Source organism: Panulirus ornatus, chromosome 16 (assembly GCF_036320965.1).
Source record: "Panulirus ornatus isolate Po-2019 chromosome 16, ASM3632096v1, whole genome shotgun sequence".
NCBI lineage: Eukaryota > Metazoa > Arthropoda > Malacostraca > Decapoda > Palinuridae > Panulirus > Panulirus ornatus.
In genome coordinates this window covers 9,191,792-9,219,257 of record NC_092239.1, presented here as the reverse complement: position 1 = coordinate 9,219,257, position 27,466 = coordinate 9,191,792, and the positions used below count along the sequence as shown (strand labels likewise).

General features: G+C 46.9%; 1 protein-coding gene across 1 annotated transcript in view; it reads left to right on the top strand.

Moving 5' to 3' along the window:
- The window catches only part of wake (wide awake), a 744,672-nt gene that overhangs the window by 25,305 nt on the left and 691,901 nt on the right, over positions 1–27,466 (top strand). The window contains exon 3 of the mRNA XM_071671228.1: positions 24,187–24,423. Within this exon, the coding sequence (XP_071527329.1) occupies positions 24,187–24,423 (237 nt within the window). The remainder of the gene's footprint in view (positions 1–24,186; positions 24,424–27,466) is intronic.

Sequence of the window (27,466 nt, the reverse complement as noted above, 5' to 3'; positions counted from 1 at the left end):
TGCTCAGGAATTGTACCATCGCGCTCAAGAATTGTACCATCGTGCTCAAAGAATCAAGTTTGCAGTCCTCTAGACTCCCGCCGACATGCCCGACTCAGACAGCAGCTGCCTAGCTAAGAGCGTCTCCGTCGGTGCACATTTCGAAGCCTGCGGTGACAGACGGCAAAGGATGCCTGCGTTGTGTTGGTTACTAGCTCGTCAGGTTCACTCGGCCGTCAGTAGCTGACGGGTCAGGCTCGCTTGGGTGTTCAGCAGCTCGTCAGCAGTTTCTTGTGAGCGATTTTAAGGTCTGAAAATAGATTTTGTAGAATCGAATTTATCCTTAAAGATCTTAGAGAGGCCGGGGATCGCATTTTCTAAGCATGCTACTCTTGGGGTAGACGAACAGAGCTCATTTCTGATGATTATTCGCACGAAGTCACGAGACAAAAAGAAGTTTTCACTTCTCTTTTCTTATTTGGAGAAAGAGATGAGGTTCTGTTCTTCTCGAGGGCCTATAAACTGCTGATGATACCAGATCAACCTTCATAAAGGACTAGCAAAGAATTTCTCAAAAGTTATGGATGCGTTACAACCTCCTCAGATGTTATGAGGGTTACGACATAGACACGTTACATCCACGTTACATGTTATGAAGGTTTGTGACAGACTGCTGAAGAATAAGCTGGTCAGCTACTGAGAATCACATACCCTCTGCAGCTATGGGCAGCATGAGCTTAGAACTGAACAATCGCGTCACACTACTGTTAAACCTCTATGGCAAGACCTTAGAAATCCTTAAAAACAGAGAGAATGCTATCGACTCAAGAGTTGTCCAGGGCTTTGAAAAGATGTGAGCATGGGATGACAATGGATCTGATTCGCTTTGATAGAGTAGCAGGTAGGGAAGATTCGTCACATACATATCCTGAGTCTTAACGAACCGGCCTCGGAACACATTGAAGAATCATTCAAAGTCCTGAGCCTCGAATGGGAAAAGAATTGTCTTGAAGGAAGCTTTCTGTTGTTGTTTATCTTTGATTCTGGTTCTGATGGCAGCTGTTCCCGGCAAATGATAGTTTGTCTTTGATATCAGAAATGCTACGGCGGCCTCGTCAGCAAAGGGCACCGAAAGACCTTGAAGTAGACATCACCCAAGTCTTCCAAGAGGTCAGAAGAACGTAGCAAGATAGTGAAGTGACAGGAATGTATCCCTTCGGAGCGGCTCTGAGGGAAAAAATCAGATTAACGAATACAAGACGCAATCAGGCCTCACTTGGACACAGTGGAACTGTGATAGAGGTCTAGTATACCTCACCCAGGGTGTGGGGTTGCCCTCCTCGTCATTGGTAAGACGTGTGACCAAACTTCGACTGTGAGGGCTGGATCGACCTGTCTATTTGATATTGCAGACGGTGAGAAGTTGGATAGTAGTGCCAGAACATGTGCAGGGGTCCCTAGTTCCACGCAATGATTCAGTTGACCATCTGAATTCACTGAGTCATCAGTGCTCAGACGAAGGAGATAAGGAAAATACTGGTAAGTCTAGTCCCTAATTGTCATTCGGATATCCTTTGCAAGAACGACAGATATGGTAGACCGTGCGTGCATTATGAGTAATGGGAAAAAAACGCAGGCATGCTTTGAAACCACCACAGTTGGTAGACATTCAAATCGGAACAGTCTAAACGTCTGTATGTAGATCGAGTCTATTGAGCTGGGAACAAACTCCAAAAGCAAAATACAGTATAAGTATAATTATCTTTACTCTCTTTTTAAGTTCCTGCAAGGATTATTGGCAGAGCCATAAGCATATCCACGTATTCATATATATTAAACAAGAAGAGGATATGCTAGAATGACAAAATCTTCTCATGGCTTTAAGTGTTAAAATGTTGTAAGCTTTTGACTCACAATTTCATATCTTGATGCTGACAGAACAAAAGCTTCTGCAGCTCAGTGTTTTCATCTTTTGTGGCATCAAAAACATAAGCAAGAGTTTACTCGAGGTAACTCCAACGATCCTAGCTTCAAAGGGAGATGGACCACAACTAAAATGAGTTGAAGGTGGAAGTGTACAGAGTTATTTTCTTCTTTGGTTTACAGTCATAACTGATTTATCAGAGGTGATACACTGTGCGATCTTTACCGTTTTGTGCGAAAGTTTTTTGATATTGTTGTCGTTTGTCTAAGGGAAAGAGAGGACTCATGTTAGAACGGTGACTGTGCTGATAATTTACGTCAATACGAAACATCATAGGCTCTAGTATAAACCCTTGTCGTACCTCTTGCTGGCTATGAGAACAAAGACAACTTTCTTTTGACGTCACTGTTTCATTTCGACTGAAAGGAAGGCCCGTGTTTCATTTCGACTGAACTTATGTCCCATTTTATGTAATCTGAAAGTTATGAAGTGATCGTGGATAACTCCTTGATTATATTTTTCTGTATATTGAGATTTGTATGAGAAGTTAGTTCATACTGTACGTGGAGACTCCGTAGACCTTTTGGGTAAGAGCGCAGTGAGTGAGATTTTTGTTGCTCAGTGTCGCTTTGAGGTTCTCACCAAGGGTGTAACACATACACCACGAAGACTAAGTATGGCGCTGGAACCTTCTTCTCTCTCTCTCATTCATCGATTTAATGACACAACCTCAGTAAATGGGAGTGTATGGGAAAGCCAGATGAGAGAGGCCTTCATGGTGTAACGATGAGCGTAACTAACTGCTGCAGGGTGGATATGGCCCGATAGCTTCTGATAGATAGATAAAGACAGGATAGTACGGCCGAAGTATCCTCGCTTCTCACCACTCTCCTGGCATAGCAGCTAGCAAGAAAAATAACTAGGAAAAAAAGCATCATTTTATACAGGGAAAGGGTATACTGAAATGGACATTTTATAGGAACGAATGAATAGAAAACGTACGAGAATTTTTATAGTCGTCCTCTTGGTCTTCTTCACTCAGGCCCTATTACTGTCAGCATAGATAACCTGTCGTCCATGATACTTCAGCGGTTATTCCTGGGTTGGACGGGTTGTTATGCGTCCTGCGTCAGCTTCACTGCGGGTAATCTCGAGACAACGAGAGGGCGGGGGAGTAGCTGGTCGCTCACAACACACAGACTCTGGTTCGTTGTATACTTCCCATAGGCCGTCCTCCCCTGCCCGTCACACCTCAGGGAGGGGCAGCCACTTACGATCCGGAGCCACCGTAGCTTCAACGATCTCCATCATCATCTCAGAGACAGATGTGTTTCTGGGTACTGCCCTTCACTGGCTCAAAGGTGAATCACCTCCGGCTCGAAGCTTCGACCCTTTTACTCTATACCACCGCCGCCACCACCACCACCACCCTGGATGCCACGGGATTCCTTAAGTGTAGGGGCTTTCTCCCGCATCAGGATATATGGGCTCCAAGGGCTATGCCTCATGCGCTTTATGTTCGCTATGGCAACCTCGCCAGAGGAGGGTTGCCATAACTCTAGGCTCTCCATTGCCTTCGCGGTCTCGGTTGCGTGTCGTTTACCGAAACGCCCAGCACCGCGTCTACTCCCGGCCAAGAGAAACTCCAAAGGCCCAATTCGGAGATGGAGTACCATCAAATATCTTTCTTTCAGTCATGAAGATGGATCGTTGGCTCATCACAGCCTCGTCTAAACGACGCAGAAGTGAGTGGATCAGGAGAGATAAGATCATAGAGTCGCTAGGGAGAGTCGGGGAACGGACCTGGGTGAATCAGGACGCACGTAAAGGAACAAAAACCATCCCGAGGGATGAGGCTGGCCGTGTTGAGGAAGACAACGTACATATGAGGGTGGATATATGCACGGGTGGCTGGGGAAGGACCACGCAAGCCTCCCGGCTGCATGCGTACCATCACTCACGACTAACAAGCACACGATAATTACTTTATGGCGGCTCACGCCCGTCTCTGCTCTCCACCTGATTTACCTACATCGCCCTCGGTTGATGATAGGCATAAATACTAAGACCAGAGAGATACATTTCATGGTTAGGACGAGGCAGACTGAAGGATAAGTGTAAGTGAGTGTGTGTGTGTGTGTGTGTGTGTGTGTGTGTGTGTGTGTGTGTGTGTGTGTGTGCTCTCCCACAATGACAGTCTTGCAGCAGGATGAGCAGATATGCTGAAGTCAGTTGCCAGATTTCCAAATGGATTAAACCTGCTCATATTTAACAATTTTTTTTCTTCTATAGGAAGATAAGTTCTGGACCTTTAAGTCCATCTCGGATCTCATCTAACGGAAGCCTGTCTAACAGTTCATCATCTAAAATCATCAGAAAGGTCTTTGATCATCCTAGTTCAGCATGGTCTTGGTCATCTTGGGTTCAACATGTTCTTGGTCATCCTGGGTTCAACATGTTCATGGTCATCCTGGGTTCAACATGTTCTTGGTCATCCTGGGTTCAACATGTTCTTGGTCATCCTGGGTTCAACATGTTCATGGTCATCCTGGGTTCAACATGTTCTTGGTCATCCTGGGTTCAACATGTTCATGGTTTTCCTGGGTTCAGTGACTTCTGGGTCATCCAAAATTCAACTTTATCATGATCATCCTAGAAAAAACAAAATATATAAACCTGTAGCTACCCCTGTCTTGTTAGAATCATACGGAGACACCCCGCCCCCCTTCTCACTAATTACCTCCGTGGATGATGGACACAAGAAAACGCAAAGCTACGTTCGTAGAACTATTGAAAACGAGACAGTTATTACTGGCTCTCGGATCGAGCGGAGGAGCAGAGGAGGTAATTAGTTTCGTTTGAGTCGGAGTGTAGGAGGCATGAGAGAGCTGTTGGCTCCAGGTTCACCACCTCCCCCTCACCGCTCGCACTCCACGCATCGCCTTCCCCCACCCTCCTCCTCACTCGCACTCCACGCATCACCTTCCCCCACCCTCCTCCCCACTCGCACTCCACGCATCACCTTCCCCCAACCTCCTCCCCATTCGCACTCCACGCATCACCTTCCCCCACCCTCCTCCCCACTCGCACTCCGCTATTACCTCGTTGTTTAAACCGAAAAAAAATAAAACCACTGCTTCATGCTTCGTTCCTCAGGTATGGTTTAAAGTTAAACCGTCTCACGAGAGTGTCACTGAAAGTCCAGGCGATGTGTTGAGAAAGTTATATCATCTTATTTCTCATTGTTGTCTTCTCCCCTCCCTCTTCCCTCCCTCCCTCTTCCCTCACAACCGCAGTCGTGGCTGCGAGTCGACATTGGAGGGATGGCACATTTCTGCCCGGGCAGTTCGCATAAGCGGGTCCGCAGCGGAGTCGATACGCATCGCTGCGGCCAGCGAGGAAGGTCTGAACGTATATGCTAATGAGGCCCGGGGAGAGAGAGAGAGAGAGAGAGAGAGAGAGAGAGAGGTTGGGGAGGGGAAAAAAAGTGAGTATTGAGTTTACGTGTGGGATGCTCCGGTGTTCGAGGTCAGGCAATTTGCCGGGCAAGTTCTAACGAACAGGGATTAGCTTCTGTGTATATATATACGACTGGCACACAACTTTAGACTTACCCCGGGCACTATTAACAAACAACTTTAGACTCTCACGACACTACTAACACACAACTTTAGCCTTCAGACGCTACTAACAAACAATTCTAGCCTTACAGACAGTACTAACAGACAACTTTAGCCTTACAGATGCTACTAACAAACAATTCTAGCCTTACAGACACTACTAACAAACAACTTTAGCCTTACAGACACTACTAACAAACAACTTTAGCCTTACAGACGCTACTAACAAACAGCTTTAGTCTTACAGACACGACTAACAAACAGCTTTAGACTCTCCGAACACTACTAACAAACAACTTTAGCCTCAGCAGACACTGCTGACGAACATCTTCAAACTCTGCAACCGCCAGGAACTAACAACTTTAGACTTTCAAGACAAGTTTAGACTCTCCGGACGCTCCTAACAAACTCCCTTCTGCATCTGAGATTGTTAAACACGGTGGGTACCTGCCTGAGTTGGATGAGACGGTTGCGTATATACCTTTCGCCACCTTGGGTTCCTTCTCCTCCTCCTCCTCCTCCTCCTCCTCCTCCTCCTCCTCCTCCTCGTCTTTCTCTTCTTCCTTCATTCCCTTCCGCCACGAAGATGTTTACCCTCGAATAACTTCACTGTACAGACCCCCCCACACAGCCGCTACCATGTCGCTGATGTGGTTTTTTACCCCAGCATCTCACTCCAGGTACTCCGTCCTATGCATGTCAGCTTGCCTTTGTCACTGCTACAAGACATGTTTTCAGTGTCCTTGTTCACCGCATCTCGTCTCCGTTTCCCATAACCTTAAGTGTCATGAAGTTTCGCACTGCTGCGTAGAACTTCTCAGTGGAGTTGAAGTTTTCTCTTTTAGCATATGATCTTAACATCCATCGTCCCATATCATTTATCGTATCCCAGACCTACCGCTGCCAGACCACTCAAGCTGCAACAGAGAAATGAGACTCTGAGCTTTGGTCTGCTTGCCCAGGCACCTAATTAACGTAGCTTCAGTAGAGGATACAACCTCAGAGCCAACGTCAAGTGTGTGTAGAACACATCCTTAGTCGTTATTTAGAGGATGAGGAAGCCATTATTCTAAACCTTTTCAGAATCAGGAGCTCCTGTCGAAGGTCAGTTGTCATACCATCCTTTCCATGCTCATCCCTCCCATTTGTTCCTCGCTCTCCCAGGGCGTGGGTCTGCCATGGTGTAACTTCCTCCCCCTCACGTTATACACAACGCGCTGTCCAGTTGGGAAAAAAATGGTTGAATTTGTTATGAAGAGCAACATATGTTGAAATCAATGCTCTTCCCCATCGATATAAAAGCAAATATATATTTCTCGTGTGTGTGTGTGTGTGTGTGTGTGTGTGTGTGTGTGTGTGTGTGTGTGTGTGAGCGTCTTCAAATACTCTATATATCGAGGGGGGAGTGAACCTCCTACACCGTATTGCGTCCACTAGTTACATGTTTCATCCACATCTCAAAACCTGTTCAACAGAATATGAACAAAAGACATACACGGAAGAAAAAAGATATAACTAATTTCCTTCAAATCTTTTATATAAAATCTTTTTTCAAAGGTATTTCAAATCCGCAGTGTTGAACAGTCTCAGCGATTGTTCAGAGATCGTCAAACACTGCATTGTTCAAAAGGTTAGTCTGGGGCTTTAGCTCCAACAGCAGCCAGGGTCATAGAGGGCCAATCAATATCAGGCTTCGTGAACCAGCCGAAGAGATCGTCAACACCTTCTTCAGATGTTGAGGGTAATTCTATGACCCCTGCTTGACATACTCACTCTGCATGTAGCAATGTGTTTATACAAAGATACGAACAAACGCTTACCTGAAAGAACGATGTTTCTATTTCCTCTTTCCCTTTTTTCTTCTTCTTTTTTTCATAGTTTATGGATTTATGAAACGTTTCCAAACTCTCCTCCTTTGAACGGTCGAGCCAGTGTAAATAAAGGATTAAAATTCATGTATTCTGCCGCCCGGTGAATGTTTCATGTACAGAAATATTACCACAGCGTGAAATTACAAATACATTTATATATTTCTTTTTCTTTCATTTGTATATATATATTTTGGCTTCGGTATTCAACATTCGGACACTGATATTTGTATTCTTTTACGATGGAAATATGAGGAGAAAGTTATTGCAGTACTTCTCTTTTTCCCCCCAGCGTGGCTGTGTCCTGGTATTCAGTGTTCGAGTGATAGCAATGGTCTTTTGGGGGGGGTCTTTGGACGTGTGGTCTTTGGGGAGGAGACCACCAGCTCTTGCCTACTTCTTCCAGAGGACCTGGTGAAGCCTTGCGTATGATTCCTTCCCTACTGCCGCGCTAAGGTTCATCTCCATCTCGTTCTGGTATCAGTACTGTATGACACGAGTGCCGTCCGAGTCTTTGCGAATGATATGATCGCTACCTCGGACACGATGGTGCGATCTCCGAGCGCAACGTTATGTATGGCCTTTGGGTGCGATGACCTAGCCTTCGGCCTGAGCCTTGGGGCAAAGATCACACCATCAATACGCAAAGGGTCGCGCCCTTCGTGCTTGCGTAGTTAATGTGATCCTTTACGTATCGTCGGACAGTGTATACCTGGTGATGATTAACAAGGATTCGGAGTGGGTTGTGAGAGCTGATGCTAGACTCAGAGTTGATGCTGTAGCATCATACCAGGCTTAGTTAGCGGTAATGCAGTGAGTGAATCATCTGTAGCGGCGACGTCCCGTCTATAGTGTGCTGCTCACACACACACACACTCTCTCTCTCTCTCTCTCTCTCTCTCTCTCTCTCTCTCTCTCTCTCTCTCTCTCTCTCTCTCTCTCTCTCTCGGGTTCTTGCTGGTGGGTGCGAGCGTAGAGAACTGTTGGCATTTGTAGCAGGTGACGGTTGTGATCTGAAAGAACGAAAGATTCTACTGCTACCTGTGAGGGCTGTGGGCATGTGAGGATTTTGAAGTAGTGCGACAGGAGAGTGGTATGGTCAGGTGCGATAGGCGAGGGCTGGAGTCTGGGGTGTGACATGAGAGAGTTGGACGCCACTGCAAAAAGAGAAGATTTATGAAAGGAATTCACAGGCTGGCCAACCAACGCCACGATGGCCTCCGGTTCAGCACGTTGCGCTTGAGTACCACGGTTAATCTAACCTCTGAGACGTCAGTTTCTGATCGGGTATCGTATAGTTAACTCCCTGTGTATCGACTACACAGGTCAGCGAACATCACGCTACACTGGTGCATCAAGAGCGTACGTAGCGAGGAGGAGTACCAGTGAGGTGTAGTGTTCGTGGCGAGCTTCTGGAGTGGGAGGGTGAAGATCGTGATGGGTCAAGTGAACACACGTATAATTGTGTTCATTCATGGTAGCTGCAGCTGCATGCTTGGCTTGGCCACGCTGGGTGAGGCCAGTCCAACCGCTTCTCCGACGGCCGAACTGCTCACCCTACACCCACACCTCTCCTCCCACAACTCCATCTATCCTCCCACAATTCCTCCCTCATCACCTACTCATTCCTCACCTACTCATTCCTCACCTATATTCCCTCACTCCACACCAGCAGCCCTTTTCACACCCTCTCATTCCTCACCCCACACCCACACCACCAGCTCCACACCTGCACACTGTATTCTTCCGTTCAGGAGAGCCAAAACAAGTGTGCTCCACCTGCAAGACAGCGTATCTATCCAAACCGCCGGAAGTTTTGGATAATCTCCTCAGTTCTTCTCATAGCCTAACCTCCTGTTACCTCAGGCAGCCTCAATACTTAGCCTTCACCTCAGCAGTGGCCCGAGTTCATGGCCCGCTTTGTCGATCCATGAAACCTCCACCCCCTCACCTCGGAGTGATAATGGCCTTAGGTTTGTAGTTCGTCCCTGATGGTCCAAACAGCTTTCAGCCCAGCCCTCATTGTGGATGGTAGCTTAAAGTTTCTGGCCCACCCTGATAACTCATGTAGTCTCCACCTCCGTCCCACCCACCTCTGACCTCCGTGGCTCCCCTTAACGGTCCACATGATTCTACACCTTCCACTTTAGCGCCTCAGATCCGTGGTCCACCTCGGGAGTCCACAGAACCTCCACTCTCGGCCTGAGCACCTGAGGTCTGTGTCCTACCTTGATGACCCACACGACTCACAACCCTCAGATTTAACGCCAGAGGTTCATGGCCTCCCTCATAGGTATCCACCTGCGTCATCACCCTGCCACCGGTTCACGTTCCCTCCACCCACAGCTTACACGCCCAGGATGTGTGGTCCACCCTGGCCGTCCACGCATCCTCCACCCCTGGGCTTCTGGATAGGAGGTTCCTGCCCAGGGCTGCCACGCATTATGGTCGTCTTTCACTATCGTCTTCTACGAAAATGAATAACACTTTTAAAAGTTCTCGCCGATGAGACCATTAACGCTCTCATCATCATGTCATTTCCACTGTCAGCTTTGAGGTAAATTACGCATCGTTATCCTCTCGGGACGAAGCAAAAAGAAAAAAAAAAAATGAAAGAAATTGGTTTTGGGGAGCTGAGTTCTTGGATCTCTCCAGGCAATGCGAACGGAGTTAATGATGACATGTACCGGACATGTTAGCGGGCCGGGCCAGACCAGCAATGGATGTAAGCTGAACAGGGGCGAGGAGAGTGAGTTTGTGACCCCCATCATGACCTAGGTCGGGCGTGTTTTATCCCGGTAATGATGGATGTGCCCTCATCTGTATACCCAGGGCTGCTGGAACATAGGAGGCCAGCCACTGGTTCTTAGACCAAGGACCGCCGCCCCCACACACCCGTGCATAAGGTACAGAACGTAACTTCCTATGACACACACACACAGCCCCTCACTCTCCTCTACTTCAGACCCAGTTTTGGGATGAATTCATTGGCTTAGTTTTACATTTTCTTGGATTCACTTCTCTGGATACTTGAAAGCGATTGAATGCCAGTTGTCTGTGTGAGGCATTATGTGCTGTCGTATCGAGCCCTGTCCCAACTGGTGAAGACCTGTACAATAACATTCTCATCCCAACCATATTGAACATCAGCGGTCATAGGCAGAGTCCGTATCAACCTCCGCTTTCGTGTTTGTCTCGACTCTTTAGAGACTGTTTGAATCCCCTTTTATATAGCCCCTCATATGTGTTTATTGATATTTATATTTGCAGCTTCTCGTTGCACTTTCCTTGATATGCCGTCTATCACACACACACACCCCTATATATATATATATATATATATATATATATATATATATATATATATATATATATATATATATATATATATATATATATTGTAAACCAAACATATTTTCGTAGGTTCGTTTCTGCCTGCAGAGGTCAGTTCTCGAACCAACTTCTGCTGTTGCTCCTTTGTTCAGTGTGGCGATGTGAGGTCGCTGCCCGCGGGCCATACGTACCCATCGCAACCTGGCTGATCAGGTACACTTTGTAGATGTATATATCAAGTTCTCGAGTCTCTGTTGTTGGTCCGCGCTGCTCCTGACACATGATTCCAGAGCGGCGATCAGTTCTGTGTTTTCGTATCTGTATTTCGTGTTGTGGTTCGGTGCTGGTAATTCTCAAGTGTTATTCTGTAAAACGTTTACGTCCCTATCGTTCTACAGGGGAAGCAGTTGTCATATAGCGTCTGTGGATCTAGGCCTTCCAATGCTTTATATGTTTCTTCCTCTCTTTCCTCCACCCAACTCGCCATCTCCGCTTTACAGAGTAAAGAGTGATTTCTGCATTTGATGATGGTTGTGAGTTTTTTTTTTGTTCTATTTGACAGACTCAGCGTGTGCTAGTAAATGATCTTTTGCACATTGTGCAACTCTGGCGAGGTCGCCTGCCTTGATATCTATATAAACTCTCAGTGTTACTCTAGTCTTCACTCTGGGTGACTGAAAGCTGTAATCTCTTTTCCCTCCACTCGTTTTGAAGGTGAGAAAATTCATCCTACCAGAAAGTAAGTTTTGCCTTCAACACCTTCAACAATATCGGGCTTATTTTCCCCATTATATCCTTGAACTCCAGCTCTTTTTTTCCCATTCACAACTTGTCCCTCTGAATTCGTATGCATTTGTATGCTTTTATGTTGATGTTTGAGAGTACATTGCTTGATGTCTCCGTATTCCTGTGTTCGTACTGATCGATGAATTCTTTTGCTTAACAAAGTGGCTATCTGTACCTTCCCAGTACCTTAAACTTATCGGGTTCTTGTCTTCCATCCTATCTCATCACGGGCGATGGGCAGCGGGGTCACGGTGGCATGAAGGGAGAGAGAGAGAGAGAGGTGTGTGGCTGTGAGAAGAGTGCTGAATGGAAAAACTGAAAAGCTTCGCTGGAGGGAGTTCTACAACATATCCTGACGCGATTCAGCGATGTGTTTGGGGAGATGATCAGCGAGGAAAATGAAGTGTGATTTGAGTAATGCTAAGCATCGAATACGAGGGAGTGATTTGCTTCCTTTATGCATGATCCCAACCGCGTCGTAGATTCGCCAGCGAAGTTCTTGGCTCATGTGTTTGAGACGCTGGTTGGCAACGAACCTGTCGCTTCCACTACTGAGAAATTTTATTTTAGCAAAATGATTGACGAGAATGATAACAGTATTACTAGTATTACATTATTATATTGGCCTTCCATTCGAGTACAAAAATGAAGTTCAGTTGTTATCACTGACGTCTGTTTGATGCTCATGTCCACTCGCTCAGAGGCAGATGAAGAACACACAAGCACGGGAACATTTTTAATAGATCAAGTGAACTGGGATCGGTTAAGACAGGGTCACAGTGTCAGTGCGGTGGGAATGGATGAGGGAAGACAGACGAGGGGAGTGTATGTGAGCGATGCAGTAAGTAGGTGGGGGGGAGCAGCAGGTGGGACAAGAGATAAGTTGGAAGAGATTAAGTGAAAGAGTATTGCGATCAGACTGAATGTGTGTGCGTAGAGGGGCCAGCTTCCCTGGAGGAGTGTGCACCCTCTAACAGCCTCCTGGAATGAGGTGGGGTCTCTCCCTTGTTGATTCGAATTCATTTCACGAATCTTCATATCTCTCTCTCTCTCTCTCTCTCTCTCTCTCTCTCTCTCTCTCTCTCTCTCTCTCTCTCTCTCTCTCTCTCTCTCTCTCTCTCTCCATCTGAAATGATTCAGTGACTTTTTTTTCTTTTCCAAATTGGGCTAGCTTGTCGGATGGATGGTCTCAGGACAATATGTGTATGTGTGTGCCACGCTGCATGTGTGCCTGGCTAACCTAATATGTCCCACTGTTCCAGAACACATGTGTGTCCCCTTGTACTTTCGTCCCGTATGAATGATTCATGCTACTTTACTTATACTTTATGTGTCCGTGTACGCGAAGGCTCCTACGCATGTGCCGCTGTATGTGTCTATGCCACGCCGGACGCCAATAGATCTGTCCATGTTTGGGCTGTGGTACTAATGGACTGAAGGCGGTAGGACGGGGTGGGTACCACAATGAGATGATATTATCATGCAAGACGTTGTACTCTGGCGCCGCCGCGCCTCAGCTACGGTGGTCAACACCGGGAGAAAATGCACCATACATTTAAACACGTTACTGCGAGCTGTGGTCAGCTGGGAAAGGGACAAGGGCTTCTGTGGGAGAGTAACCTCAGTGGAATAGATTCCTCATTTCTTTCCACAGCAGGAGGCTAAAAGGGAAGGGAAGAGGAGGTGTGGTAGGCACATGCTGTGCGGCTGAGTGTGGTAGGCACATGCTGTGTGACTGAGTGTGGTAGGCATATGCTGTGTGGCTGAGTGTGGTAGGCGCATGCTGTGTGACTGAGTGTGGTAGGCACATGCTGTGTGGCTGAGTGTGGTAGGCACATGCTGTGTGGCTGAGTGTGGTAGGCACATGCAGTGTGACTGAGTGTGGTAGGCACATGCTGTGTGACTGAGTGTGGTAGGCACATGCTGTGTGACTGAGTGTGGTAGGCACATGCAGTGTGACTTGAGCGTGGTAGGCACATGCTGTGTGACTGAGTGTGGTAGGCACATGCAGTGTGACTGAGTGTAGTAGGCACATGCTGTGTGGCTGAGTGTGGTAGGCACATGCTGTGTGACTGAGTGTGGTAGGCACATGCTGTGTGACTGAGTGTGGTAGGCATATGCTGTGTGGCTGAGTGTGGTAGGCGCATGCTGTGTGACTGAGTGTGGTAGGCACATGCAGTGTGACTGAGTGTGGTAGGCACATGCTGTGTGACTGAGTGTGGTAGGCACATGTTGTGTGGCTGAGTGTGGTAGGCACATGCTGTGTGACTGAGTGTGGTAGGCACATGCTGTGTGACTGAGTGTGGTAGACACATGCTGTGTGACTGAGTGTGGTAGGCACATGCTGTGTGGCTGAGTGTGGTAGGCACATGCTATGTGGCTGAGTGTGGTAGGCACATGCTGTGTGGCTGAGTGTGGTAGGCACATGCTGTGTTACTGAGTGTGGTAGACACATGCTGTGTGACTAAGTGTGGTAGGCACATGCTGTGTGACACAAGAGTATCAACAACTGTGCTGCTCGAAATATAGTGATACTCCAAGCAACATGTCATACAGCAGTGGGTGTGACACTAGACGCTGTTGTATCACTCCCTCACCTCGACACTCGACCAGGAAAGCTCCTCTTCGAGGTAGTGTGAGGGGTAACAGCAGGAGCCTAAGGTGAGGTGGTGTTCCCTGGTGTGTGTGTGTGTGTGTGTGTGTGTGTGTGTGTGTGTGTGTGTGTGTGTGTGTGTGTGTTTCCCCCCCGGATGATTTAGTGGGGCCGTCGAGCAGCTGATTAAGGCTAATGAGATAACGGCCCCGAGATGAGGTCATTAAGGAGAGAGCCCACGAAAGGACCGCCGGTGACGTATTGGGTTAGTTATTTCCCGATGTTTGCCTCACGCCGACGAGGCCTCAGGGGAGGGAGCAGTATTGAGCCCAAGGGGAGCAGTATTGAGCCCCAGGGGAGCAGTATTGAGCCCCAGGGGAGCAGTATTGAGCCCCATGGGGAGCAGTATTGAGCCCCAGGGGAGCAGTATTGAGCCTCAGGGGGAGCAGTATTGAGCCCCAAGGGAGCAATAATGAGCCTCAGGGGGCAGTATTGAGCCCCATGGAGCAGTATTGAGCCCCAGGGGAGCAGTATTGAGCCCCAGGGGAGCAGTATTGAGCCCCATGGAGCAGTATTGAGCCCCAGGGGAGCAGTATTGAGCCCCATGGGGAGCAGTATTGAGCCCCAAGGGAGCAATAATGAGCCTCAGGGGGCAGTATTGAGCCCCATGGAGCAGTATTGAGCTCCATGGGGCAGTATTGAGCCCCATGGGGAGCAGTATTGAGCCCCAAGGGAGCAATAATGAGCCTCAGGGGGCAGTATTGAGCCCCATGGAGCAGTATTGAGCCCCATGGGAGCAGTATTGAGCCCCAGGGGAGCAGTATTGAGCCCCAAGGGAGCAATAATGAGCCTCAGGGAGCAGTATTGAGCCCCATGGAGCAGTATTGAGCCCCATGGGAGCAGTATTGAGCCCCAGGGGAGCAATAATGAGCCTCAGGGGGCAGTATTGAGCCCCATGGGGCAGTATTGAGCTCCATGGGGCAGTATTGAGCCCCATGGGGAGCAGTATTGAGCCCCAAGGGAGCAATAATGAGCCTCAGGGGGCAGTATTGAGCCCCATGGAGCAGTATTGAGCCCCAGGGGAGCAGTATTGAGCCCCAGGGGAGCAGTATTGAGCCCCAGGGGAGCAGTATTGAGCCCCAGGGGAGATTTCAAGGCAAAGTTAGTTGATAAAAAAGACGATTTTCATGACGCTAAAAAAGTGTGCTTCGAACGCTACCTCTCTAACGCGGGAAACGACTGATAAGTGTCAAATAAACATACAAACTACTATATATATATATATATATATATATATATATATATATATATATATATATATATATATATATATATATATATATATATATATACACGACTGATGTACACATATATACATGCCTGAAGTACATGTGTGTAGAGGATACACCTGAAGACATCATATGACACTATTAGGACGTGGAGCCTCTTAAGATGACCCAGTAGTGCTCGGGAGGTGTGGCCACCCTCACATGACACTAGATCACCGGTGACAGAACGAAGATGAAACAGTGACGTAGCAGTGGTGGAGGTTGCTGGGGCAGTGGGCGGAGGGTACTGGTACCGTAACTACTCATCACCAGCGTGGGAAGGTATGGCACTGCCTCGCCCCCAGCTCGCCGGGGTTAAGAGGGGTGATGTCTCTCTCTCTCTCTCTCTCTCTCTCTCTCTCTCTCTCTCTCTCTCTCTCTCTCTCTCTCTCTCTCTCTCTCTCTCTCTCTCTGTATATATATATATATATATATATATATATATATATATATATATATATATATATATATATATATATATATATATATATATATATATATGTACATGTGTGGACGTGTGTATGTATATACATGTGTATGTGGGTGGGTTGGGCCATTCTTTCATCTGTTACCTTGCGCTACCTAGCTAACGCGGGAGACAGCGAAGAAGGATAATGAATAGATAGATAAATAAATATATATTGCACTCTCTCGCCGTCTCCCGGATTCAGCAGAGGGCATTTTCTTGACCCCCAACCCTTACACTTCTTACTTATGGTGTAACCTCGAGCAAGCGGAGTCCGGTAACACACACACACACACACACACACACACACACACACACACACACACACACTGGCACCTCCTACTTGGGAGAAAAACACTCATGTTTTTTTCCTGCGCCCCGAGAGAGAGACTCAGGGATGACCTGCGTCACAACGCTGACTCATGGACAGCATCATTGTGGACATTACCTTCGTGTGTGTGTGTGTGTGTGTGTGTGTGTGTGTGTGTGTGTGTGTGTGTGTGTGTGTGTGTGTGTTTACCGACCTAGACTGGAGTCCGTTGTTTCGGTTATGACGCCACCAATGGGTGTGACCTCTTGGTCACGTATGTCTCTCTCTCTCTCTCTCTCTCTCTCTCTCTCTCTCTCTCTCTCTCTCTCTCTCTCTCTCTCTCTCTCTCTCTCTCTCTCTCTCTCTCTCTCTCTCTTCCTCCCGCGAAGATGAGCGAGAACCGACACGGAAACCAACCCCCCCCCAGCCTTCTGCGGATTGATTTGGCCGAGTTTCATCACAGTGTCTGGTGCTGTGGTCTTGTTCGTCCAGAGCGGAGAGAAGGAAAAAAGAAACTGGTTGTGTTTTAGTGGGTGGTGAAGGGTTACCAGCGTGTGTGTGTGTGTGTGTGTGTGAGTGAGGGCGGCAGGGGTCCCGCAACGGAGGCCTCCGCTGCCGCAGGTGCTGTTGCGGCCCACATACCACATCGCCACGAGGCCCTTCTGCTGCTGCACCATGACGCGGTCTCGTCTCCTGCCCTCTGCTGTGGCCCGTCATACCCTTCCTAAACACCTCCTGCTGCTGCTGCTGCTGCTTGTACGACCCACCGTCGCGCAATCATGTACCAGCTGCACACGCTCTTGTCACACCACCTGGCCCTTAAAGGCATTAGGCTGGACGCCTCTTGCAGCATGCCATCTGCATAGCGTCATGGAATCCTCCTTGCTGAATGACCCCTATAGTAGCACAACCCGCGCCCTGCATCGTGCTACACTTCCCCATCCGTATATTTCTCCCCTTCATGCTCTTGTTTCGTACGCCTACCACTTCTCTTCCTCCCTGCTGCCCGCTTGTGCCTCACAGCCCTACGGCACACTGACTTCTTTTTTTTTTTTGTTACACCCTCGTCGACCCAACACAACATCCTCCCTAAGTGCTACAGTCATCCTACATCACGGCCGCCAGTCATCCTTTCAGCATCTGGGGTTACAGTCGTATTGCTCTCCTCTCTTGGGCTCTTTAGGGTTCGTCTTTTTGTAGTTGTTGCTGTGGAAACCAGAGCCGTGATTATGTACCGAAGGTGTGGCTTTACTCGTGAATTATAGAGGCGTCACTGCGGCGCCTGATGTGTTGTACTGAAAGTGCATTGTCGTGAGTTAATCACGTTTTCTTTTTTTGAGGGGTAACTGAACTTTTCTTATTACACAGAGTCTCTCAGCTTGTTTATGATTGATGAATTCTTGAGAACGTCTTCTTCTCTGTCTCCTGGAAGTTATTCTTTTTTTTTTTTACATCTTCAAAATGCATTCCTCGACATTGGTCGTCACTGAGTTTCACTTGGTACTTTTCTGGCTAGGTTGACTGTTTGAAGTCTGAATCAGTTTGGAGGCTTCTCTAATCATTCTCAGCTGTCATCACACTCCATGTCGTTTGCATCGTCAGGAAAGGACCTTAATCATTGTTCGTGGACGCTACACCTTTAGCTTGAGTTAAATGGAGAGAGAGAGAGAGAGAGAGAGAGAGAGAGAGAGAGAGAGAGAGAGAGAGAGAGAGAGAGAGAGAGAGAGAGAGAGAGTGGTTGTCACCCATGCTTTCCCTGGTAGTACCTTCTTGCTAGCAGTCACCGTTTAATTAAGATGTCTAACGTGGATTTGGTGGTAAATGGAATTAACGAACTGTGTACATCATGCATGCATAAGAGGCTTCTTGCGCTACTGCACGTGCACAGTACCTCGGTAGACAGGATGCCTGACTCTCTTTACTTAGAGTTAACAAGCTGCACACGCCATGCATGCACATTGCCAGAGACGCACCGAAGATGGCCCTTACGAATGCGTCGCACGTGCACGTGCTGTATGCCGCCGTAGGACAGCGATCGCCATTCCTATTCCTGATATTGTAAGGAGAGAGAACACAGTCGCATCCTATTCGTCTCACTACCATCCACTTCGAGTATAAAAGGTGTTGGGATGGAGTGTATGCAATCCCGTTCCACAACACTAACATCATCATCGTCCCCCTCTCGCTCTCCCTTTGTCTGCATTCTCTCTGGCATTCCATTCATACGTGGTGTTGCATTTCTATTTCTCTCGTCACTTGTATTCACTATATGAGGAGTCTGATTCCTTATTTAGTCCCAGATCCATGTTGCGGTGGCTAGGTAGATAAGAGACAGAGCTCAGATGATGCTGTCGAAGGGTGAAGAGGTTTATTTCGAGGTTATCAGTGTTGTACTGTCTATTCTTCCACATCGCCGTAGCCTCTTAAGACAGAGCGTAAGTGATGCTTGTTTGTGGAAGTTAGTGGATAATGTGTTTCCTAAGACAGTCTTCGTTAAACGTTTCGGGGATGATTGTCATAACGTGGTGTATACAAGTCCCCGCTCCCTCACCTGGTTCCCGTTCCTGCTGACCCTACATAACAGAGCGTGGAGAGGACACCCTACCACCTGCCTCCACATAACATGTTTACAGTAATCTGGTGTTTACAGCTGCCCGCCGCCTGACTGCTCTTGTGACCTGATATATACAGTGGCCCTCGCGTCATCATACCTCCCACACAATACGAGCGAACGCATCTTTATTTTTCACCGTTATGACCATGTTTATTAAGTCCCTTTTGCGTCCTATGACCTCACATAACCTCTTATTTAGAGGCCATACGACTTCACTCACACTCGACATCACTTCGCCTCTCCTCGTCTGACCTCGTTTAACCTGGTGTGCACCGAGTGGCTGCCGACCTCGCTTGACCACATTCAAACTGGTGTGTTAGGCGGCCGGCTCCTCGCCCTGACCCCACAGCACAACAAAGGACAAAGGGTGGGGTACACACACAGAGCCGTTGGGAACCTGGCCACACGTAGGGGTGGACCCAGCCTTGCTGGAGAGGAGCAGCGAGGGTCAGGGTTCTGGAGTGAGGCAGGGTGGCGGAGTCACTGCCGGGTGCAGAGGTGTGGCCAGCTTAGCAGCCAGCAGTATCACCTGCACCCTACCCAGGTCGTGATGTTTGGTAGCACTGGGCGCTACCTGGACCGGGAGAGGCCGAGGACACCAGACACCGGTACGATAAGGGTGAAGAGCTGGATGGGACTGGTAGAAACGGGTGTATGTGTCCATACGTAAGGTAGCCGGGACTGGTAAAGGCGTGTGGGGTGTCCAAGGATGGGGTGGATGAGACTGGTAGAAACGTTTAGGTGACCAGAGGTAGAAAGGATGGGACTGGTAGAGAACTGTGGATGGGTCTAAGGGTAAGGCATCTGGTAGAGACCTTTGGATACCTCAGGCAAGGGCTAATGGGACTGGTAGAAACCTCCAGGTTTGTAAGATTCCAAGGTTTATATTACTACTGCACTACGGAGAATCGAACCCTGGCTAACGAGAACAGTAGGCGGACAGCGTACCCGTGGACTACGGATGGGACAAAAAACCATCTCTCCTAAGGATCCTTACGCACACACACACACACACTATGGCCTACGAGGGTGAGACAGGCCGCCCAAACTCTGGTGCCAAGGACGCTGCAAACCGACTCGCATGCACCTCTGTAACGCCTGTATATGATAACATGTAGTGTTCCCATGTAAATCAATATAAACAATTTCACCAATGGTAGTACATGCTGTGGGCCTTGAAAGTTTGATCATCACCCTAAATAGCATGACGGTCCATACCTCTGCGTCAGGAGCACAAGCGGGGCTCCCCTACCTCTTCTTTTGCATTTCATTGGAGATAATAAGATAAGAAAATAAACGGGAAGTGAGATGATATACTCTGATGGCGACGACAAACACACAGAGATACTGCACACAAATATCCCGAGCATTCTACATTTTGTAAATATCTGAGAGGTGAAAGATTAGATAATCTTTTTTTTTACGGTAAATTTGATGTGAATGGTCATATCGAACCCAATTAAAAGTTATATCATAATTGAATTTCGTTAGTTTCGTTATCACTAACTGATCGAGGTGTTACGATGAGCAAAGCTGCTACACTTAATTGGAAGACTAACATTTCTTCACAAAAGCCATCATCACACAGAGGGGGAGTTCTACACTCGTGGAGCCTCACGCGTCTCTTGAACATTCATAACTATCATACAACTTCTTTAATCTATGTATGCTGTGTGCGTTAACCATGTCCATTCTCTATTACGTATGTACTTATTTGCCTGTACCGAAATGTACTATGTCTGTGTAACCCGGTTAATGGGACACATGTATTTACCCCGTGAATAATGTATTTACCCCCGTGAATAATATATATCAACTCGGCCGGGTATTTATTGGAGTATATTGTTTTCCCTGACCTCTCACAGAGCTTCCTGCTGGTCAAACGTTCCTCTTTAACGCGTCAAAAGAATAGTCACGTCAACAGCATTGTTGCAATATTATACTGTACTGCAAGTGTTTTAAATGTATCCTCTTTTTTTTCCCTTCCCTTGATGTGCTTTGTTTCGGCGAGAGTTCATGGACGGGATTCTTCATCTGGGAATAAACAAACTTGTAAATATTCTCCCCTTTTTTTTCCTTTCATATTTCGAAACCAGTTTCCCAGATTGGTTGAATAGAATATCCTTAACAATTTTCTAACCTTGCAGTTTTCTTTTTTTTTTCGTTTTTTCTTTCCCCTCTTTCTTTTTTTTTTTTTATCCACTGACAAAATTGCAAACTTTTGATAGCTTTGTTTCTCTATTCTGCAGCCGACCATTCCTTTATTGTTTGAAATTGCTTTGATAGCTTGGTTTTTATTCTGCCATTATTCGTTTTGATTGACGACAATCATTTCATATATAGTTTGTTGAACTTAAGGATAATCGAGAATCAAGAAAAGATACTGTGGCAAGAACTCATTAATCATGACCAAGAAGAAGGAATGCATAGGAGACAGGGCAGCTACCTGAGGAACACCGCTGCTGGTACGGAGGGAAGAGGTTGATCCATGAACATAATGCGGCCACAAAGAACGCTAAACGTAAGGGAACAGATTGATGGAGGAAATCCAAAGGAAGGGAAACTGGAGATTCTACCTCCATGCCACGCCTTATCGAATGACCTCATTCTATTGAGGGCTTTAACATAGGATTATCCCAAGATCTCCCAAAGAGGACAATCAAACATTAGGGACACAGGAAGGGGAATCATCTGTGGATTTGGAAGGTTTTTAGCCAAAAGTAGCAACGCTAGTGTGAGCCACAAGCGCACAGCTAAACAGAACAACGCAGCATATTGTTGAATGATTAAATGTTATATTCGCTCTATCTCTAATAATAACCGATACAACAAGGGCAAAAGCATGGGTGAAGGACGCTTTGTCGTTGTATAATGAGACATATGAAGATGTCAAAACTAAGCTAAGCTAACGAGGAAAAGCGTAGTCCATTCAAGGCCACCTCGTATGTGAGTTAATACGATGAATATATAGAAGAAAAGGGAGGTTTAAAGGATCCATTTGAGCCCCTCTGGTGTATATTAACCCGAGTCTTGTAGGTAGAAAGGTCGTAGGATTAGGGTTGGAATGGCTGAAAGAAGAAAACACGAACGATAGAAGAGAGTTCAAGAGTCTCTCTCGCCTCGCGAGGAAAGAAGGAAACCTCATGATGATCCCTCCTGACGTGGCTGGTCTCCATCCTCACAGTACATATAGAGGAAGCAGCAGCAGGCTGACGTGTGTACATCTAAGTTCATCAAGCTCCTCCCTGTATTTCGAAAGTTTTTGACCACTCAGCGTAGCACCACCACTCCGTCGCTGATGATTAAGCCAGACAGGGAAGATTATAAGGCTCCAAACGGATGGCGAATGAACCCGTATCTAGAGCTTAATCAACCCTTCACACACACACACACCCAACCCTCCTTCTTTTAGCCCATACCATCTACGGCAGCTTAACGACCCAGGATCAGATTCTCTGCACCATCCGGTTCCACCACCCTTCAAGTGAACGTCATTGGCAGGTCCTGGTCATATCGGTGCATCAGAGAGGCTGCGCAACCCAGCTTGACGAGCCAGGCACATATATCATTGGACACTCTTCCCCACCTGGTCAGCATATTGATGATTTTAACGAAAACTTGAATTGAGAACCAATTTGATGCTCTTTTTTTTCTCTCTCTCTTCCGCTAGACAGAGGAATGGTAATGTTTCCCTGTGATGTGTGTGACCTTGCTGGTTGCGAGGCATTTTTACCACAGGTGGAAAGCATAGGTGTTGCTCCGTCAAACGGTACGATGGAAATACGTGAAACACTGGACAGAAAAAGGACAGAGGAAGATGTCAAACGTTTCACTGTTATCATTATTGTTTCGTATATGTGTTTCGTATTAGAGGAAATACTTGTATCAACGAAAGGACACACACACACACACACACACACACACACACACACACACACACACACACACACACACAGACACACACACACACACACACACGTGTACACACTTTAGGAGAATTGTAGATAAGGGAATGCAATTGCCCTTTGCGTCTTACCTGATATAAAAAAAAAAAAGACATACAAAGAAATACAGATGGGTTACGGTAAGACTAAACCAGGCAGTGACTGTCACTCAAAATGATAGATAAATCTGTACACGACATGAAAGCTGCCACTGTCAGTAATGCATTTTAGATATACGGTCAAGGTGTTCGTCAGAATAATTGAGCCCCCCCCCCTTTTTTTAAATCCAAATTATGGTGATTGTCGTTGCTTGTTTGGTTCCTCCAATTATGGACACACACACACACACACACACACACACACACACACACACACACACACACACACACACACACACACCAGACCTGTGCCACTTATAGCATCACTGGAGCAAGCTGCCGTTGGAGAGAGCTTATTCTACACCTAAACCTATTAGGCTTGACCGGACGAGTCACTACACAGATCTAAGCTTGCTACAGACTGGATAGTGGCTCTCGTCCAATACCCACAATAGATAAAGGAGGCTGGGGGACGTGAGAACAACTTTCAGCAATCCTCATTGGCCTCAGTAACGTTGATTTGGAACCGTTTTCTTTGACACAAGAAGGAGCCATTCAACTAGAGGGCAGAACATGAACCTAAAGACAAAAAGAAGAGTCAGGAGGAGGGGTAATTGTCCTCTTGAAGCTACATGGGTCACGGAAAGATAGAATTGAAATGCAAAGACTGTCAAAATATAGAATCAAAACTTCTTTTTATAGATGTGTAATGTTGTCATGAGGCCTCAAGAGTATTAAACTCCTTCCTCGTCTACAGAGAGGGAGGTAATACTCCTTCCTCGTGTGCACAGAGAAGTCATTAAACACGTACACCTGTATCTACACGTAAGATTCATTGACTATCAAGGGCTAAAGGTTATTGAACCAGAATCTGTACCATACGGCAAAACTGAAGTAGTAAAAAAAATGACATTTCTAACACACATGTACATATACACATATGATTTGATTGATTTATCCGTGTCCTTACACCCTGCTACATACATATGTCTTGAACTAACTCATTCTCATATATCAAAAATAGAATGCACTAACGCCTCGAAATATAAACCTTAAACTGGGAATATTTTATTACTATTATATTCGTTCCTCTGGCTTCCTTTTAACACAAGAAGGATCAATGATATGGCTCTTTGATCATTTCTTATCATATCTGTGTCATCAATAGTACTGTAATCATAAACAGCATTATCACAGATCACCACCAATTACCCCATGTCGTTAGTAATGTTGCATTAACGCCAGGAAGGAAGGTAAGGTAGTTTACCGAGGAAAAATACTTGACTTACCCTTATAATTACATTGAGCGTTATTTTCTTTCAGAGGAGACGTTGGATCTGGCCGTTTTCTGTTCCATAAGAGCTCGTCGTCAGGGATAACCTCACTACCCGACATTAAGTCCACCAAGAACCCCAAGTTCCAGCTACAGAACGATCTCATATCTGGTCTCCCCAAAAATGACGCCTGGAAAAACCCACAGCAAAACCTGGACATAATATCCAACTGCCCACCAGGGCAAATGGACGACTTCGATGGTATTGACCGCATTATAGAAGTCAGGTGAGTGGTGTGTTGTTCGGAGTTTAACACCCCATAATCGTTCTTATGGTCATTTCATCGTAATTGGGAACCTGATGTATATATTACAAAATAAGATTGGCTCCGAAATCATTAAGAAATAATTTGCTATTGACTGTCTACGTGTTCTGAGTGACGCGTTTCAAGTTTGAAAGCTGTGAATATAATGCGTGAAAGATACCAGATTTGAATTTTCACGCACTGGTGTTTCATTGACATCCATTATATATATATATATATATATATATATATATATATATATATATATATATATATATATATATATATATATATATGTGTGTGTGTGTGTGTGTGTGTGTGTGTGTAACTGGGCTGTAAGATGAAGAGTTAATAATTCATCGTTCAACTGAGCCTTTGTTAGGGTCAGTCTACCCTCTTAAAAAAAACGATCGTATTTCAGTCTTTCGCTCGTCACTGAGACTGGGATCGATGCCGTTTTCTTCATATTTGACGATCCCGGGAGATCTGTATTAATACATCGGGTCAGAATAAGTTTCCGCCGCGTCCAGCACGTCGCAAAGTAGGAGGCAAGTGACGTTAACTGTCTCGGCCCAGATGATAATGACCTCTTGCGAGGAAGACGTCAAGTGTTGTGGTGGAAATGTGACGACGTCATCAGTTGCTAAGCTTGACAGGTTTATTGCCGTCCCGAACGGAAATTAGGACGTTGGGAGCGGAGGAGGTCGCCTTTTCGTCTCCTCTCATTCCACAGCCTCTCTCTCTCTCTCTCTCTCTCTCTCTCTCTCTCTCTCTCTCTCTCTCTCTCTCTCTCTCTCTCTCTCTCTCTCTCCCTAATAGAGAAATATGGGTGAGGCTCGTGGTGATGGCCTGACATCCGAGGGGGTTGAATCACTTGATTGGTAAGGTGCAGATTGTGGGGATCGATTTCTGCTCCTTGCAGACTGGCCCCCAAGGTCACCCACCTGTAGATGGGCATATGATGTACGTGACCAGGGAGCTGATGTCATGCCAGCCGCTGTATTCCCTCCTGTACTGAGTGTCGGATGCCATGCCATGCCAGCCGCTGTACTCACCTCCTGTAATTGAGCGTCGGATGCCATGCCATGCCAGCCGCTGTATTCCCTCTTGTGTGGCGGATGTAATCAGCTACTTTTGTTCCCCTTCAACGGTTAAGAAATCTGTGGGCCGTACCCAGACCAGGGCCAAGCTATCGTAGACATGCACGATGCCAAGACCATCGACCTCGTACTTCCAGCAGCCGAGGAGCCCCTCTGATGGGCTCTGATGGGTACATCCTTGGGGTCTCTGATGGACTTTGATGGGTACATGTATTCCACAACTTCCCTCTCCGGAAATACTCTCTGTGACACGTGGTTTATACGGGTTTACAATACGTGCGTCACTGCCCCCGTCACTTTCATCCTGTACTCATATTCACTACCGTTAGTTACGTAACCATCACCTTCTCACCAAACCACCATTCCTTTGCTCCACCACCTTCAACCACCTACCACAAGCAACCACCATACCTAATTATATAACCACCAACACACATCACCACACCACACGATCTCACATCCTCGCACAACCACCGCCACCGCACCGTCAGTCTCAAATTATATATATATATATATATATATATATATATATATATATATATATATATATATATATATATATATATATATGTATGTATGTATGTATATCCTTAGTTCAGCCACCTACACAGACATCAACATGCTATCATCTACCCACCTAGAACACAAACCTTACCCACCTACATGACCACCACATCCACTACCACTACCACCAGCAGGAGCAGCGGCAGCAGGAGCAACATAACCCACCCACTCATCTCAGGTCCCCGCACGTCTGATGTGCCACACCTTAAACCCTTCCACTTGTCCAGGTGTCCATCCATCTTCCAGGTTCATTTACCTGTGGCACGTCAGAATACCAACTCCCACCTCTCTCTCTCTCTCTCTCTCTCTCTCTCTCTCTCTCTCTCTCTCTCTCTCTCTCTCTCTCTCTCTCTCTCTCTCTCTCTCTCTCTGAGCCCTCACCGCCCATACCCACCCGCTGCACACGCCCACCCGCCCGTGCCATCAACCTCTTCCCTGTGTTACACGGGTCTTTTTTCTCTCTCTAATCATATATGCCTCATTATTGTCTTACTGTTACAGTCGACGGTAAAATCATGATCCCAATCTTATTTCTCATTCATTTTTTTTTAACCCCAGGAGTCATGCCGCTCCATTCTGACACGACAAGTCCATCTAAGCCACCCTAACACCGCTGATCCACTCTGACGTGGCAGCTGGCTCATGGACAATACACGATAATGGAACACATGAGTAAGGACTTTTACAATTCATCCCGGAGCCAAATCTCTCGCGATTTTTCATCTCTCTTTCGTACAAAGACAGACATGGGCACGGGCAAATAACATCCTCCGTCCTAACATCATCTCGGGTGAAAGGGAGAAGTAAAAGAGGGAGAAAATAGAGGCTAGCCAGAGCTCTGCTAGTGTTTGTGGTATCTAGATATGTTCAAGGAGAGGCAAGGAGGAGGAGGGTGGGCTCGCCGTGGGCCGTGGGCCGCTTAGTGAGCGCGGCTGATTTTAAAGTACTGTCATTTTTTCGTCGTAATGTGACGGGTTGGCGGTCTCCGCCAAATGAACGGGTCCTCACTTGCCGTTACTTCTTAGACCTGTACGTTGGGTATGAGAGCGTGGCCTTTCCCCCTGACCCGTACCATACCTTCGGTTCTAATGCAACCACCACAGCCGCCGGAGGTTCGGTGGTACTCATGGCTTAGACGTCTACGGGGGAACACTCGTCCTTCGTTCCACTTGCCTTCGCTGGCTTGACGGCAGTCGTGCTTCATTCTCGTTGCCTGGCTTACGTTCGTCCGTCCCTTCTTTCCTTGACTTACTCAACAACAGTCGTATTTCGCCGTTTGGAACGGCACACACACACACACACACACACACACACACACACGCGAGGAGAGCAGTATTGCTAGTAACACCACGCTTGCCACT